This window comes from Plecotus auritus (genome assembly GCF_963455305.1).
Source record: "Plecotus auritus genome assembly, chromosome: 1".
Taxonomy (NCBI): Eukaryota; Metazoa; Chordata; class Mammalia; order Chiroptera; family Vespertilionidae; genus Plecotus; species Plecotus auritus.
Window position 1 is genome coordinate 223,584,994 of NC_137770.1, and position 18,448 is coordinate 223,603,441.

Here is an 18,448-nt window from a genome sequence, read left to right on the forward strand (position 1 = left end):
GGGTTGGGGAAAAGAGAGAGAGACATTGATATGAGAGAAACATTGATTGGTTGCCTCCTGAATGTGCTCCGACAGGGGATTGAACCCGAAACCTAGGTATGTGCCTTGGCCAGGAATCAAACCCACAACCTTTTTGCTGTACGGGATGACACTTCAACCAACTGAGCTACCCACGCAGGGCTAGATTTCACTTTTATAAACAGCTTCTAATAATAGAGGAAGGGCCAAATAGCAGAAAAATAGGCCATCATATTGATGGTCATATGCTGTGTTAGAAAAAGTAAGATTTTTACTCTTTTGATCATGGGTTGTGCTTTACCCACAGACACATTTTCACAGCACAGCCAAGAAGAGCATTTTCAATGAAATCATCTCTCCCTTCTATTATTTCTGTTTTCCTATAGACACTGAACTGCCTGTAGAAGTTTTTCAGAGCAGACATCCTTGTCTTTTGCTGGAATAGGTTAAAATCACTTATGGTATCAGCCCGCTGTTGCTGGCAAAGGAATGAGTCTGTCTCCTCCTGTATTGTTCTCGCCCTCCCTGGGCTTGTATATGCAGGGGTCGGAATAGTGGCCTTCACCAGGGCAGCTCCTCTCCTGTCTAGTCTGTGTAGACATAGGAGGTTGTCTCCTGCCTTCTCCTCAAATTGGACATGTTTAGACTCTCGAATCTGAAACTGAAAGAAAAGTAACTTTTTACTCTGTTTGTAAATTATGTCTTGCTTATTTTGTCGTTCCTAAATATATCTATATGTCGTTCCTAAATATATGTTCTAAATCCAAGAAACGGCATACATGAGGAACATATGTTGGTTCTAGATTTTGAGTAGCTTTTTAGTTTTATGGCTATCTTTTAAAGGCTCCAACTAGTTTATTGAAATTAAGCTCATTGGGGGTACAGTAAAGATATATAGATATTTGCAACTGTTCTTCTTTACTAATTAAGTTGCAGGTAAAGATTTTTATAGAGATGAACTTACTTCATTTACTCATAAACACAGATATTAACTATTTTCTGCATCTTTCCCTCCCAACAGAAAAAGACAAAATCTTCAAATCCTTCGAAATCAGAAAAAGATAAGGAGTCCAGAAAAGGAAAAGGAAAAGGTTCAAAGAAATGAAACTGTTTTTCACTACTGACAAGTCACTTTTTACTCACCCTGTTGACCAGTCTAGCTGGTCTAGAGGATGCCTTATTTTTTCCAAAGGAACCATAATAGGGCGACTGAGTGGTCCCATTATCGATAAATGGCGGTACAGCTAGAGGATGTAACCGGTAGGCTGATGTACACCTCTTATAGAGGTTGATAGGACTGTGTGGGTCCTCCGCTGTCCCCTGTCCATCTAATTCGATTGTGCTTCAAAATGACTGTGTATAATCAGAATTAGAAACTACATGTGGGCTTTGGAATTAGATTTTATTTAACAATAATATGCCTGAGAACAGTGGTACTAAGGCAGCTTTTGTAAACTTAACAATTTATTCTAATGGCCTTTACAGGTCCAATCCTGAATTTTTTTTAAAGATAGTTACTATTATGTGGTGAAATTTTGTAAATAAATCATAATACAAAACAGTCACCACCTAGAACTGGGTATTCTTTTTGTACATTGTCAAGTATCTTGCAAAATGTAAATTAGGAATAAAAATGCCCCATATGATACATGTACAAATTCCTAAGCCTGTCATCTTGTATAGTAAAATACTATGTTGGTATATGATTTTCCTTACTAATTTGCAAGTGATTGGATAAAAGAAGTTAATTTTACTACTAACCCGTTGTGTGAAACATAACTTTGGCAATTGAAGAGTTAGCACTCTGATTTCCAACTTCATTACGGCTGTGAATGCTGTGAATAGAATTTCATGGTGAGGACTTTTTGTCATTACTAGAGGGTGTGGCTGCAAAATGATGGCTAGTCCTTTCTGTCCTTCTTGAGTCTCAACCCATCAGGTTTAAACCCGGGGGCTTACCTGGGTGAGACCTCAGGCTTACTCTGGCTTGGGGCAAAGTGAACACTGGCTTTTGTTTACTTTGTCCCTGGGAGATGGTTCTGTTCTGTGATGGAGCCCACAAACCCTACTGGAACTTTCTGTTGTAACTGTCCTTGATGAGTGGCCCCGAGTCTGTGGAACTAGCCTGGAGTTAGGTGTCTGGCTGTTTTTAATCTTGTCAGTAAATGCTAAGAGGAATGTGAGGAAAGGAATGTAAAATCAGGATCAGGGTACTGATTTCCGTGTCTAAGGAATGGAGAGGGGTGTTTGGATGGTGAGACATACATTTAAAGTGTATTTACCATGTGAAAATGTAGATTAAGTTCATTATGGGAACAAAACATTGCCTATTGCATCGCGCCCCTCTCTGTTCAAGCCTGGCTTGAAACCTCTGATTGACGACTGCCTCACCTAACCAGGGGGGCGAGCATGAGTTTCTTACGCATGTTCTTGGATTTCTGCTGCTTTTGGATATGCAGGTCATGTCTGCCTAAGTGCTCTGTGCTCACCAGCAAAGGGACTAATACCATTGCAGTCGGAACAATGAACAGTGTCCTTTACTTGCTCATGATTTTAATTATAAATGCTCTACACATGATTGGCATAATTTTTATATTAAGATGAGTAACTTTGCTTTTAGAATTAGAGATTATAAATGTGCTTTTTAAAATATGAGAATGACAAGATGGGTCTGTTTGACTCCTGGCTGAAGCACTTACGACTCAGGTGTGTGACTGAGGTAATGCAAGGTAGGAACGGGGTTCCACAGCAGTTTGGATGTGAATCTAAGGGGTCTGTATCCTTATTGGAGCCACTAGATGCCACACATTATCTTTGCAGCATAAAACTGCATACTTGCTTTTTTTGGAGATGCATTGGATGGATGTTGGCCATTTTGTTATCTGTAAGAAACTACTATATCCTCCATCTTTTTAAATCTGGCAGTTCATGAATAAGGAGTGTCTTCCTAAGTAAGTTCTGGTACAATTATGCACATGAATGAGTGTCTAAGGCCTGAAACTCCCAGAATATAATGTACTTAACCTCACAGATCCCAAGTGCCAGCAGTTCTTATTCCTAAATCTTTATAATATCCCTGTAGCGGGTGGCTTTATTGGTAATGACTTGTGTTGTATCACTTAGGAAGGCCAAGGCCTTTGGGAGGGAAGAAGAGGTCATAAAGCTGGAGGCATCAGGCATGCGGATACTTGGATTGTCCCCTAGGCTTGCAGGCACCTCTGTAGTGCTCAGAATGCTGGTAGCCATTCTGCAAAGACCTATCATCTGATAACGTTCAAGTTAGGCTACACGACTCATTTCTGTTAGCTGCTTAGCCTGTGGTTACATTGGCCTTGGATGGCAAGGGAGCATGTAGGAAGAGTGTGGTGTGTGATATGGGGAAGATTCTGAATAATTTTGTCTTCAGGGGAAATCAAATGATTTAATTTTTGTGACAAGAATTCCATAGTACACAGTGGAACAACTCAGGACTATATATATAATGATATATAATGACTATCAGCTTCTAGTTTCATTCTCAAATATTTGATTTTAGTGGTTTTGGGTGTTTTTATTTAAGGGCTAAATAGTCTTGATTTGTGTAAACTTATTTCAAACTTTTAACAGTGTTAATATCTGTGCTGCACAGTGTACTTCAAGCTGCCTTCTTTTGTCTCCAAATCCAGAGAAACATTACAAATATCTAGTTAACAATTTTATTTTAAAGGACATACTTCAAAAAAGCTGAATATTTACAATTATGTCATAGGTTTACTATTAACAGTGCAGAACATACAATGTGTAAGACTTTGAAGAGGAAATATACAAAGTGTAATAACAGCAGTGTTATATGTACTGTTTTGTCACTCTGTAGAAGTTGAAAGGGGCAACCTGGAAAGGTCACTTTGGTTTTTGTCTTCTGTACCCAGGAAGGTCCACCAGGGGTACAAACACAGCCTCCTATGGAAAAATGCTGTCTTCCCAGGAACATACCTAGAAAGCACAACAAACACAGCCCACATTCCTTTAGAAGGGTTTCAGTAACACTGGCATTTAGTGATAAAGCCAAGCACACTAAAGTTTTTTTGCTTGTTTATGGAATGTGGAGCAGGATCTCCACATTCCCACGTTAGAAATCTTCAGCCTGTCATCAGCATTATGTTTCAGTTGTCTTGCAACTGACTAAAAAGGTGTGAGGAACCCTCGTGCACTGCTGGTGGGATGCAGACTGGTGCAGCCACTGTGGAAAACAATATGGAGTTTCCTCAAAAAATTAAAAATGGAACTCCCATTTGACCCTGTAATCCCATTTCTAGGAATATATCCCAAGAAACCAGAAACACCAATCAGAAAGGATATATGCACCCCTATGTTCATAGCAGCACAATTTACAATAGCTAAGATTTGGAAACAGCCTAAGTGCCCATCAACAGATGAGTAGATTAAAAAACTATGGTACATCTACACAATGGAATACTACGCTGCGGTAAAAAAAGAAATTCTTACCATTTGCAACAGCATGGATGGAACTGGAGAGCATTATGCTAAGTGAAATAAGCCAGTTGGAGAAAGATAAGTATCACATGATCTAATTTGTGGACTATAATGAACTTAAAATGATTAAAATAGATCCACAGATAAGCATGGAACAGACTGTTGAGCTTTGGGAGTTGGGGGGGTAAGAAATCAACCAAAGGACTTGTATGCATGCATATAAGCATAACCACAGACAGTAGGGGGGCAGCCGGGGAGAGATCAATGGTGAAAAAAGGAGACATATGTAATACTTTAAACAATAAAGAATTTAAATTGAAAAAAAGACTAAAATATAGGAAGATCTCCCCCCCCCCAAAAAAAAAATAAATAAAAAGAAACACCCCTCCAAACTCCAAAACAAAGCAAAACGGTGTGGACAAGCTGTTGAACCTCTGTTAATGGCCCATCTTACTGGAAAGAATGAGGAAAAACTTTTCTGAAATGAAATGGTTGTTAAGGATTCCTTGTCTAAAAGGAGTCAGTGAACAATAGCTTCAACCAGTACTCATTCTATACAATAAAAGCCTAATATGCTAAGTGTCCAACCGTTCGTTTGATTGTTTGCTATGAGGCGCACTGACCACCAGGGGGCAGATGCTCCGACCTGTAGGTTAGCTTGCTGCTGGGGTCCAGCCAATTGGGACTGGACAAGACAGGCCGGACACGCCCTGGAGCCCTCCCATGGTCTCTCCCAGCCCCTATCATGCACCGGTGGGGTCCCTTGGCCTGGCCTATGCCCTCTTGCAATCTGGGACCCCTCGGGGGATGTCAGAGAGCCAGTTTCAGCCCGATCCCTGCAGGCCAGGCCAAGAGGCCCCACCAGTGCACAAATCCGTGCACCAGGCCTCTAGTTGTATAATAAAATATTTATAGTGACTTTTGCAAAAGGTCATGCATAATCATGCACTGAGCCTATCTGAGTAGCAGTGATACCACAGTCTAAGACTCTACGGAGGATTATTAAAAACACAATGTTCTACTTTGGGAAGTGGCAGAGTTGCAAATGAATCCTTCCGCAGGTATTGCTATATTTTATCCTCAGTTTATAACTAGAGCAACCACTGTTTGATTCCTGATAAGGGCACATGCCCGGACTCGATTCCCGGTGGGGGGCTTGCAGAAGGCAGCTGATCAATCATTGATGTTTCTATCTCCCTCTCCCTCTTTGAAATCAATTAAAAAAAAAATTCTACCAACAAACATGCTGGATGAAGACTGAACCTCAGATGAGATTACAGCTCTAACCAACAGTAACCTTGTGAGGCCCTGAGCAGAAGACCAGCTAACCATGCTTCTACTCCTGACCCACAGATGACAATGTAGGAGGCTTCTGAACTACTTTCTCCTACAGACACAGCAAATCTACAGTGGCATACTGAATAGTTCCCTCTGAGTGAAATCCAGGATCTAGCCAAGTGATACTTAAAACAGCAAGTGAATGAGAAAAACCCACATTGAAATGAGAGACTGAGACAGAATCTTGCTATAAACCCCACAACTTCCAGCTTCTTTCTGAGGAATGAAGGGTTTGGACTCCACAGCTGGCATCCTGCATTTTAAGACTTCCAACTAAGAGACCCCCAAAACATCTAGCTTTGAAAGCCAATGGGCCTTGAATCCACGCGACCTACAACTAAGGACTAGTTCTAAATGGGATTGCATGAACCCACGTGGCCAGCACAGAGGCGGCAGACTGAAATGCATCCAGTCTTTCTGTGAAAGAGGCCTATTTGTTTATCTTGAGAGCTACAGCCAAGAGCAGGCTTGTAGTGTAACATATCTAGGGGCAAGTACAGTACTCCCCAGAGACTTGCAGGCATCATCTTCGTCCTCTCCCTCTGCCCTGACTACGGTCGCTGGTGTCTCCCAGAAAGGACCTGGGGTACAAATTTGGTCCTCTGGTGTTTGCTGCTGCTTTCCAAGGGACACCCTTTAATTGTAGAGCTTACTTTCACAGGTCCCCAGGACTGTTCCAGGGAGTGTTCTTAACCTGCCACCGAGGCTCAACACAGGCAGCTGACAGAAATGCTTAACCTTTCCAGAAGGAGGCCCATTTGCTTGTCTTAATAGCCGTGGGCTTTCATTCAGCCTGAATGTAGTTGCTGACTGAGATCCTTCCATTTGGAACACAGATCTTGGCATTCCCTCAACCACTGGGGCCACAAGAACAAAGAAGGCTACTTAGACAATCACAAAGGTTTGAGAGACAACCAAGAGCTAGGGCAGGTTGAATAAGGTTCATTCCTCACACAAAAACACTCCATGACTGGGAGAGGTGGCTTTTTATCTAATGCATAGACACCGACAAGGAATATGTTAAATGAAAGAACAAGATAAAACCTCAGAAAAGTGACTTAACAAAATGGAGGTAAGTGATTTACCTGGTAAAAAGTCCAAATTAATGGCCATAAAGATGCTCATCAAAGTCAGGAGAACAACGCATGAACCAAATGAGAATTTCAACAAGGAGACAGAAAATATAAAGTACCATACAAATCAGAGCTAGAGATATAATAACTGACCTGAAAAGTATAATAGAGAAGCTCAGACTAGATGCAGAAGAAAGGACCAGCAAACTAAGGGCAGCAGAACGCATCCAATCAGAGCAGCAAAAGAAAAAAGAAAAACAACACTAAGCAGACCAATATTTGCATTACAGGAGGACCCAAAGGGGACGAAAGAGAGAAAGGGGCATAGAACTTCTTTGAAGAAATAATGGCTGAAAGCTTCCCTAATCTGGGGAAGGGAACAGAGACATCCAGATCTGGGAAGAGTTCCAATAAGAGGAACTGAAAGAGGCCCACACCAAGACATGTTACAATTAAACTGCCAAAAGTTAAAAGGAGAGGATCTTGAAAGCAAAAGAAAACTTGTTAAATAAAAGGAATTCCACATAAGATGTCACAGATTTTTCAGCAGAAACTTTGCAGGCTGGAAAGTGACATGATCTATTCGAAGTGCTGAAAGGGAGAAAAAACTGCCAACAAAGAATTCTCTACCTGGAAATGCTGTCCTTCAGAATCGAAGGGGAAAAGAGTTTTCCAGACAAGGAAAAGCTAAAGGAGTTCACCACCGTTAGGCCAACCTTATAAGAAATGTAAGAGGACTTCTTTAAGTTGAAAGGACAGGGAGCTAATTAATAACAGGAAACCATCAGAGTAAATTTAATTGGTAAAGGTAAATACATAAATTCAGAATAACCTAATGTAAATGGTGGTGAGTTAATCACATAAATCTACTATGAAGGTTAAAAGACAAAATAAAAATTCTTAACTACAATGATGTATTAAAAGATACACCACAAGATGAAAAGATGCAAATTATAAAAGAATTCATGGACAACAGAGTGGTGACTGCAGGGTGGGGGGAATGGGTAGAGGTGGAAGAGGGTATAGGAGGGATAAACAGTGATGGGAAATACAGTAAACCGATGATTTAATGGACAAAATCTCTGGTCTGTATGTCATATGTGAAAATTAACACCCTGTTAATTTTGAAATGCTTTTAACTAAGAGTTGCATATAATTAACAGGTTAATTTTTTTGTTATTCACTTTTATTTTTAACAAATTTTAGTGAATAGGCCATATGTTAGAAAAAACACTAGTAATTTTGCCTACATAAATATTACATATCTGCTACTATAGTCTACATTTAAATCCAAGAGTCACTACTCGTAATGTTCAGCGAATGATTAGCGCACGATCACGCCGCATTGTGCGCAGTAATTGGTTCTGTTGTTCCATGGTGACTTTCTACAGCACTTTTAATGTGAGCCTGCTGACGTTCAACGTGTGCTACTGTGTTCACATTGAGAAGAAAACCGTGTGCATTTATTTACTCACAGTGACTGGTGTAGGCACACATTTACTAGACCTATTTAGTATAAATTTAAAGTTATAGTAATACATGTAGGAGACTTTCCTGTGAAATTAAGCTTTTCATACATAATTTTTTTACACAAATGTGTCCACACAAGTGAAAATAGGTGAACTAACATCCCAATTTTTAACACATTCGGAAAATTTTATTATATAATAGGCTTTCGGCTCTAATGGACACCCCCTTGCCCAAATTAGTTCATTATATCGAGGTTTTACTGTAAAGAAAAAAAAAATAGAATGTGTGTGTGTGGAGAGAGTAAAAATGTAGAGCTTTAGAATGCATTTGAACTTAAGTTCTTACTAACTTTAAATAGACTTACATGATGTTTCATGTAAGCCTCATGGTATCCACAAGCAAAAACCTATAGTAGAAACACAAAAGATAAAGAATTCTAAGGCTACCACTACAAAAAATCAGATTGCAGAGGGAGAGTGCAAGAGAAGAAAGGCGCAAAGCATTGACAAAACAGCCAGAAAACAATTAGGAAAATAGCAGTAAGTCCACACCTAATGATAATTACTTTAAATGGACTAAATTCTCTGATCAAAAGACAGTGGCTGGCTGTACAATTGGAAAATTCACAAATATGACTCAACAGCATGCAACTGAACAAACCAATGGGTCAAAAGAAGAAATCAAAGCCAAACGATAAATAAAAATATACCTTGAGATAAGTGAAAAAGGAACTACAACACATCAGAACTTACGATATATAGCAAAAGCAGTTCTAAAGGGAAGATCTGTGCCAAATGCCTACAGTTAGAAACAAAACCTCAAATGATCCAACTTCACACCTCAAGGAACTAGAGAAAGAAGAAAAAGCTGTGTTGAAAGGTAGTGGAAGGAAATAATGGTCAGAGCAGAAATAATGAGACTAAAAAAGATTAATGAAATCAAGAGCTGTGTTTTTCAAAACAAAATACCTTTAGCCAGACTCACTAAGAAAAAGAGCACTCAATCAAAAGTGAAAGAGATACTACAACTGATACCACAGAAATGCAAAAAAGATCATAAGAGACTACTATGAACAATGACATGCCGACAAATTAGAATTAGAAGAAATTGATTCCTACAAACAACCTACCAAGACTGAAGCATGAAAAAACAGAAAATCTGACTAGACCACTTACTACTACAGAGATTGAATCGGTAATTGAAAACCTCCTGACAAACGCTCAGTGATACCTTACGGCCCAGCTGGAATCCATGATGCGGCTTGCCCCAACAGCCTGTGTTATTGTGGAGACTACAACCTACACGTCAGCATTAAGAAAACGAATCAGAGGTTTTGTTGTGCTCAAATCTGACAAATGACATGAGTCACAAAAAAGGAGCGAATGCGAATACAAACTGTACAGCTGTGGACTCTGCCCGGGAAGGTGAGGGTGTCTGGCACTGACCTGCACGTTCCACTCACGGCTCCACCTCTGTTTGCAGGTACTGGGTGCAGTCCGAGATCATCTTCAGTTGAGCAAAGTTCAGTCTTTCTGAACACATGGGACATGTGCTTTCAGTGTTTAACATGCTGTTTGGAGATGAAAAGGCAGAATAGATTAAATATATTTCTTTTCCTTTGTGTTATTCTGTGAAAAACGACTATTTCTGTCCACATCTCTTAGTATTATCTTCATTATGCAATTTAAGAATTAGAGAAATTAAAAAAGAATTAGGAATATTCAGTGTCATGCATAATGTCAGGATAATGTTTTCAAAGGTCAGAGAAGTTCTCCTAAGAAGACAATTTGAATCTTTAGAGATCTTTAGGAACACGAACAAATAAGGAGGTTTCAGATCAAGAGCAGCTGAATGACAGGCCTATTTCTGGATAAACCCCGAGAGCTAGTGAAATGATGCACACTTACATCTTAAATTCTGAGTACAGAGCAGGGAAGTCGCAGTGTGGACACACTGTCCAGTCATCCCTCAGCATATGTCGACCCTAAAACAGTGCATTTAGGAGTAAAATTCATCTTTAGTTTTAAAACTCCCACCGTTACTCAGTTATAATAATTGGATAGCAGTTAAAAGCTAGCACTCTAAATTAGGAAATTATTGATAGTTCACACAGGTGGAAACTGACTAAAAAGAGATGGCATCAAAAGGACTAAAGCCAGGTTTTATTTATCAGACTTGTGTATAGAAGAAGTCTTCAATTTTGAGAAACATTATCTAAATTGCAAGGTAAACCAAACTGCAGCAGGTTACACAGCGAAGAAGTGGCAGCAAAAGGATGTAAGCGCAGGACCATCTGATCCCCTCGGGTGTGCTGCACTGCCTCACAGTGCCTTCTAGATACTCAAACAATTACATGCTTCGTTGTTTTTTAAAATTATTATATGCTTTGAATATAACTTTCACTTTGTTGACCATAAAATTACATGCTAAAAATTGCAGGAAATTTGAGGGATTGAAATTTCAGAAGTGAAAAACATGTTGATACATCACATATTCAAATGGGTTATAAATAGATATGCAAAGAAAGGGAAATCATTATAAAGAAGCTTACTGTTGCAATGCAATATGGGATGTTGTTTTTACAACCAGGACAGAGGAGTTCACATTCCGGGAGAAGAAATTTACAGAAGGGACACGGGGTTGTGACCTCTTCTGTCTCAGATGTATCTGGTCTCCTGTGAGGAAGAACCACACGTCATTTAAAAACACTTCATTTTCCATGTAATGTGGATAGCAGAGAAAAGGCTTATTTGGAAAACGAGGAACGTGAAAGGTACCTACTTCTTCATAGACTCTGAGGCCCACGCTGTCGCGCAGGGAGGAGGAAGAGGAATTGGGAGTGGTCAGAGTGTAGCATTACGTGGGCCCTTTTGGGGAGTGGAGTTCAGGGCACATGAAATGGCACAGAACATGGGTGGGTTGGCTGTCCTCTTCCTTCGTCACTGGAGTGGTGAGCTGGCTACCTCCCTTCTGTCCAGCAAAACTGTGACAGTGGCAATGTCCTGTGCTGTCCAACACGGCAGGCTAGCCATGAGCCACATGACGCGTTGAGCTCTTGAAATATGGGCAGTGTGGCGAACTAAGTTCTAGATTTAACTTAAATTTAGTGACCTGTGGCTGCCAGGAACCATACTGGACCACACAGCTATAGAGCACTCTTGCATGGGGGAAGAATAGCATCTCTCCGAAGCTAGTGCCTAGGACTGCACAGTGCTGGGCTGTGGGGATAAATGTGCTCTAGCATCGTCTCCCACCTCGCTCCATGCTGGCAGGCATGTTGGGGTAGTCTGATTTGGTGTGAAGCTACTTAGGGCTTATCACCTTTTTAAAGAGGGAGTGTTCATGTAGCCCTATCCAGCTTAGAGTTCTCTGCCGTGAGGGTCAGTCCCAACCCAGCTGACAAAGTGGGACTGCTTCCAGCTGCCATTCGTTACAGTGCTGCTGCGGGGTCAACATTCAGGTACACTGGGGTGCCTGGTCACAAGGGATCGGACAGATACCCCAAATGCCATCCTACTTTGAACAAGTGGAGTATGGAATCACTGTGTGATTGCAATTTATCTTCCCTTCTGTAAACACTAGTGCTTTTTGCTTTGGAAAACCAGGCCACTTACAGCTTTGTGAAGATATGCCTTATGTGCCTTGGGGCCTACACAAGGTTTGGAAATGCACTCTCTTCTGTCTTCTGGCAATAGGATGTGTAATTATCAAGTTTCTTATACTGAGAAATATTTACTATTTGTCCCTCTGTGGCAGACAACGAGGCCTCCAGAACAACAGCCATTCTTCCTGGCCAGCCCAACGTTGTTTTTACTCAGCAGTATGCTTTGCAGCTAGAGGTAGAGTACTGGCCAGTGAGATGTAAATGGATTCCTGGGGGTGGGTCCTTTCTAAAAGGCAAAGACCTTTCCATCTTTTAATTCCCCTCTTCTCCCTGCCTTGAATGGGGCTGTGATGTCCAGTGGTGGCAGACAGCCATGTGGAGGGAACCTCTATGCTCCGGATAGTAAAGCTGGACGACAGGGATCAGAACCCAGCGGCACCAGCCCTGGATTCCAACGGCTTGTATGTGAGTCAAATCCCCACTAGTTCAGCCACGTGGGGTTTTCTGCGCTGGTAGCTTAGTGTGATCCTAACTGCCCCTCCCCCCTCCCCCCAATGCAGTTCCTGCTGCCACCAGCGGCTGCATCCTGAAAGATACACCTGGGAAGCATGACTAGACAGTGGGCACCGCTGCCACGGAGTACCTGACCATGGCCTCAATCTTCTTCTTGTATTTGGCATCGATTTTGTTGCGATGCTCGGGTCTCATCAGTATGGCTGCGAATCGGAAAGCCGAGTTCTTCAGGCCTGCTCTGTGACACTCGATGACGGTGGACGTCAGGATCGGCACCACGTCTGCAATATGAACAGGGGAGTGACAGCACAGTGTCCCTGCGGCGTGCCTCCGTCCCTGCGGGAAGAAGGCAGGGCCACACCTCTCTGAATTTGCCTTTCCTGGCAAAGGACCGAGATCTGTTGAATGAGGAGCAGTCAGGCTAACTGCTCATCGAATGTCTTCCCCTGATGGTGCTGTTTTGCCTTTTAACCCAGGGCCTGCACTCCCTGGAGGTCACGTGTATCCTTACACACCTTGGACACACTTTTGCATTTGACAGGACTGCTGATGAACGTAAGAGAGATCAATCCTTTTATGTACTAACCTCTCTGCATGTACCTGTTTCTTCAGGACAGATACCCAGACGTTGAATTACTGGCTCAAAGAACATGACCCTTTAAAAAATACTCTTAGCACAAACTGCTTTCCAGAAAGGCCACGCCAGTATCCATCCCCCAGCAGTTACAAGTGCCTGTGCCACTGCACCTTTGCCAACATGGTGTACAATTTTCATGTAACAAAAAAGAACACATTTAGAGAACAGGTGGTGAATTATGGCCTGTGGGCCACATCTGCCTGTGAGCTCAGAATGGCTTTTACATTTTTAAGTGGTTAAAAAGAAAATATCAAAATAATATTTTGTGAAATTTAAAATATTTTGTGAAAAATATGAGGTTCAAATTTCAGTGTCCAAAAACATAAAAATAAAGCTCTGTTGGAACACAGCCATGCTCATTTGTTTATGTATGTTTCAAGCCAGAATAGCAGTTGGGTATTGTGACACACCATGTGGCCCCAAGGCCCCAAACATTTGACATCTGATCCCGTACAGAAAAAGTTTGTTGACCCCCATCATAAAAGGTGACACAATCTCTTCACTGAAGAATGTAACAACATGTCTTTTAGAAAGGGGAAAGGGCCTACAGACTTATTTGACCGACAGTGATCTTGGACAAGTGTTAGTTCATTTCTTTTGCCGCCGTTTGCTTGTCTGTAAAATAGGGAAAAGAAGAATAGTACCCATGTGTGCAGTCTTGAGACTGTTGTCCTTTGAAAGACCTGCGTGCAAGGTTGGGCCCTGGCTGGCATCTGGGAACTTGGATTTTGGAGGAGTTCCCGCCGTTTCCAGAACTGATTGAGGGGCTCACTGTGCCTGAACTCTTCATACAACAGTGGTTTATGCTGAGAACCGTGTCTGGGAGTCTGGAAATTTGGTACGTGCTAAGCAGGGGGTACCTGTGTGACCAGCCCCAGGACAGCCCTGGGCATCACTGGTGCCACACAGCTCACTCCTGGAGGAGTTAAGCGTGGCCCACCTGGAGGGCTCCTGGAAGCTTGCCCGTTCCCCAGACGCAGCCATGCGCCTTTTCCCTTTGTATCTTTTTGCTGTGGTAAATCCTAGGCTGTAGCACCCCTCTGTGTTGAGTTGTGTGAGTCCTAGTGAATTACCAACTTGTCACATGGCCTTATGGGGTGGTTGTGAGGGTTAGGGGGCTAACACATGCAGAGAACAGTGGCTGGCAGTCCGTGAGTAGAGGTCTTGCAGTGCCGTAGGAATGCCGAAATGTGGCTCAGGCTCTTCTCAGTACTTACGTGACGGAAATTTGCTAATGTTCTTGGCCACCCGAACAAGCAAACGTGCCCCTTTCATATGATCTCCTTTTTTAACATGAATCTGAAATAAATGACATATTATACTTCCTGTTAGAGACTTCGATTAGCCCTAATCGTGCTCTGTTCCTCCAAATAAACAATCCTTGATCGTGACCCTGGACAGAGCCAGGAGATCCTTGCAGACTTACCTGGCGAATGGCTGCCGGCACCGTGGCCTCCCCAGCCTCACCCCTCCTCTACACTGTGTTCTCTAGACCACTTGACATGAGTTCGAAGCCCTGATCCAGCTCATACTGGCCAGTATTCCGGGGCTAATTATATCAACTTTACCAAGTTGTTGTGAGATCTGGAGGCTGTGTTAGTGATGCAGGAAGAGAGGATGAGTTGTTAAAGGAGAGCCCTGGCTGTCCTAAGGCAATGATGGCCGGAGGGGCCAGAGATTAGGTAAGTACCAGTGGGGTCTGTGATGCCTGCCAGGAGGGGTGCACTGAGGATGATGAGCTGGAGAACTGACAGGGCCCCCTGAGGTCACTGCTGTCATTGGGTGAGAGGTTACCCACAAAGGTGGGCAGGGGGGTGAGGGCAGTGGACAGACTGGGAGTCAGAACTGATGATGTCTGGTCAGAATGTGAAGGGCAAGCATTGTGTGATTAAGGCATCGGGTCTGAGCGGACAGTGTATAATTTACTGAGCGCTGCAATGTCACCATACATACGCACTGCCATGCAGCAGGGAGGGGAGCCCTGGCCGCTGGTCCTCCCTGACCCCTGCTGACTCTGTAGGCCTCGTTGCCCAGCTCAGCCGCCCACACCCAAAGGTCCCAGGCTGTCCTTCAGCCAAACCCCTGTCCCAGCTCTGGGGAGGAAGTGTCTGCTAGAGCTGAGGCCCCATTTTCCCTGAAATGTGGACGACTCTTCAGTCCTGTGGGGCAAAGATGCCTGTGACATTTTCACATCAATTTGTTCTTACTTAATAGGGTCTGTTAGTTTCCTTTTTAATATCACAAGCAGTTAAAAATCCTAGCAAACCGTGCAAGTGTTTGGTGCTTGCATAAGTGAGCAGAGCAAAGGGTGCTCTTCAGTGGGAGGGGAGGAAGGGACCGGCCAGCTCTTGGGGCCAGAGGAAAAGAAAAAGATTTGAGCACCACCTCGATGGCTGTGATGGTAAAGCGCTGGCCCTACAGGGTTTCTTACAGGAATCCCTATTTTTGCTTCTATCTTCCACCAACTTGTTTCTATCCTCCCCTCTTGACCGCTGAAGTCTCCCATTTTGCTGGACTGTGTGCTCCTAGGACACTGGCGGCACCACTCCTGTCTGAAGCTGAGAAAGCGCTCCCTCCCTTTCTGCTCCTTTCTGTGTGAGAGACGGTCCTCCTGTTGCTCTGAAGGGAAATGCACTCCTGGGGGTGGCCAGAGGGAATTCAGAATGTTCCCTTAAAATCGGTGTTCTGGACCTGTGAGGTCTGATATGGTAGCCACTAGCCACATGTGGCTACTTAAGGTTAAAAATTAAAGTGATATCAAGTTGAAAAATGGTGTTTATCAGGTGCACTCCTGTAGTCCCAGTGCTCTGCAGCCAGGCCAGGGGCCGCCACGCAGGGCAGATGGAGCGGCCCGCCCTCCAGCACTGCAGGCCGTTCTCCGGACAGAGCCCCGGAGATGACACCCCCCACCCATCACTCATTAAATGGCTGCTCTATGCTGGGTGCCTCCCACGTCCAACACGCTCTTGTGGACTGGCCTGAAAGCCAAGTTAGCATTAATGTGGGAAGGTGTGCTTTGACGTAAGTGAAAATTTGGAAAAATAGGTAAGTTGGAGCCTGTATGATATGGTGACTGTACTTAATGATGCTGTAGAGCATACTTGAAAGTTGCCAAGAAAGTAAACCCTAAAAGTTAACTTGGTATGGTGACGGGCAGTAACTAGACTTCAGGTGGTGATCATTTCACAATGTGTACAAGTATTGAATCACTATGGCATACACCTAAAATCAATATAATGCTATATGTCAATTATACCTCAATAAAAACATTTTTTTTTTTTTTACGAATGAACTAGTGGAATTGTAGAAAATCCACTATCTTATAATTAATAAACTAGCAAGCTCTGAAAACTAACAAAAATTTTTTCCACAAGTCTTTTTGGTCCAGGTGACATTTATATGCTTCAAAGTCAAAACAATATAAAAAGACATAGCAACCTGCTGTCCCTCTGACCCCTCCACTGGTGGGCCTTGGTGCCCCACCTCCTCTGCCCTCGCCTTGTTTCCTTTAGAAAACTACTTTTGCTAGTTTTTAAAAATATATATTTCTAATTTTATTTGAAATTAATATATATTCATTCTTACTTTTTGCATTTTTGTACACAAAAGGTGGGATCTTGTATAATTATGCTGTATCTTGCTTCTGTCACTTAACAATATAGAGAATGAGGACGTCACTGTAATCCAGTGGAGGGGCGCCCAGGGCAAACCCCTACAGGTGGCAAGCACACCTGGCAGGTTATACCCCACATCACTCGCTCGAAGGGCCTCACCTCACCTTGACCAGTATGTAGCTGTGCAGAATCATGAGGTTGGTGGCCATCTCTGAGGGAATTTTGATCTTCTGGGATTTAAGTTCTGCATACATACTGAAGAGAAGGTCATGTGCATTCCGATAGTTTCCTGGAAAAAAAAAGGTGGTAAAATGACATTATTGCAAAGGATGAATTCTGAGGACTTTCTGTGGGCCCTCATTTTACAAATGACTTTAATCACGTTATTAGTAATATTCTAATAATTTCTTACATAAAGTAACTCAGTAGTTTTTCCTACTGGAATTATGGTACTAACATCCAGCCAGCCCCTCAGGAAGAAAACGGTGGCATCATCCTAGACGTCTCTCTTCCTCAAGGCACCCACCTGGCCCCAAAGTTCAATGGGTCATCAAGTTCTGAGTCTCCCAAATTCAGCCTTTCTTCCTGGGCCTCTGCCAATGCTTCTTGTCATCTCTCTGAGCATCATCTGCCTCCATTCTGATGTCAGTGTTCTTGTAAAAGCCTCAAGTCTCAGCCCACACCCCAAAACCTCAGGCCACACCCCTACAAAAATTCTCCCCCAGGCCTTAGGGACCAAGTGAAGTCTCCAATAACTTCAGTCCTCCAGGATTTGCCTCCGCCAACCTTTCCAGCCTCCTCTTTGCCCTCCCCTCCCGCTCAGTCATGGCCAGTGCCGCAGTGTCCCTCACTCCTTCGAGCATGTGTGTTCTCATGTGCTGAGGCCCCAGAGGAGTACAGGAAACAGCATGTGACCAGAGCAGGCTTCAGTGGAGATATTCAATATCCCCCCGTGATGATGAATTATGTCACTTCTCTGAAAACTTAAAAATGATGTTCCCCCCAGTTTTCTTGGTTCAAACCAATCCTCGATTAGAATCGGGCTCCTCTTCCCTGGTGGAGGAGGGTTTGGGGAGCTTGATTCCACTACTTGCTTGGGGAGAGGGACCTACCTGCAGATTGCTCTTCCCTGGCGATGATAATGGCAGTCCGGGCGGCTTCCCGGTATTGCTTCAGGGCCATGTACAAGCGAAACAGGTACCTGGCATCCTGACATACAAACCATTAGAGAAACATCACTTTCTTCAGTAACTAAGGGGAGAAACACCTAACATTTTGCATTTCAGTTAGAATCACATTCGCTTTCCAGTAACTGAGGGTTGATACTGTTTTAAAAAACCGAATAAATAATTAGTTTATCAAATATTTATATTTAATATGTGCCAGGTAATAGTCTAAGTACTTGAGAAATACTAGCTCATTTAAATCTTCATGCCCTCCCTGGGAGGAAGGCACAGGTACAGAATTTCACTGATGGAGAACTGAACCAGCAGGGCCTCTCCCAGCCAGGATCCTCCACGGTGACCTGGCTTTACCCTGTTCCTCACCCTGCTCCATGGAGTTCCCTTTCACACGCTGAAAACGAAATGTATTCTTATACAATGTACCAACTTTGCAAAATTCCAAAGAATTTTACACCTATTTAAGTTTCTCAGGCTTATACAGTTTTCTTTGGCCTCTGAGCATTTTCCATCCATTCCTAGTCTCC

At 43.0% G+C, this 18,448-nt stretch overlaps 2 protein-coding genes across 8 annotated transcripts in view; one reads left to right on the forward strand and one right to left on the reverse strand.

Moving 5' to 3' along the window:
• Positions 1-3,832, forward strand: part of RFC1 (replication factor C subunit 1) — a 70,142-nt gene extending 66,310 nt beyond the window's left edge. For all 4 annotated transcript variants that reach the window (XM_080681458.1, XM_080681459.1, XM_080681456.1 and 1 more), the window contains exon 25: positions 1,040-3,832. In XM_080681458.1, coding sequence (XP_080537584.1) covers positions 1,040-1,123 — 84 coding nt within the window. In that variant the 3' untranslated portion in view covers positions 1,124-3,832. The remainder of the gene's footprint in view (positions 1-1,039) is intronic.
• WDR19 (WD repeat domain 19) overlaps positions 1-18,448 on the reverse strand; it is a 79,523-nt gene that overhangs the window by 7,669 nt on the left and 53,406 nt on the right. For 2 of the 4 annotated variants that reach the window (XM_080681426.1, XM_080681423.1), the window contains 8 exons: positions 17,853-17,949; positions 16,905-17,029; positions 14,344-14,425; positions 12,620-12,770; positions 10,924-11,047; positions 10,280-10,356; positions 9,818-9,942; positions 3,701-3,990 (listed from right to left, as the gene is read on the reverse strand). In XM_080681426.1, coding sequence (XP_080537552.1) covers positions 9,831-9,942; positions 10,280-10,356; positions 10,924-11,047; positions 12,620-12,770; positions 14,344-14,425; positions 16,905-17,029; positions 17,853-17,949 — 768 coding nt within the window. In that variant the 3' untranslated portion in view covers positions 3,701-3,990; positions 9,818-9,830. Of the gene's footprint in view, positions 1-3,700; positions 3,991-4,503; positions 4,542-9,817; positions 9,943-10,279; positions 10,357-10,923; positions 11,048-12,619; positions 12,771-14,343; positions 14,426-16,904; positions 17,030-17,852; positions 17,950-18,448 lie in introns of those variants that run through there. The other 2 variants (XM_080681424.1, XM_080681425.1) reach the window with 2 other exon arrangements.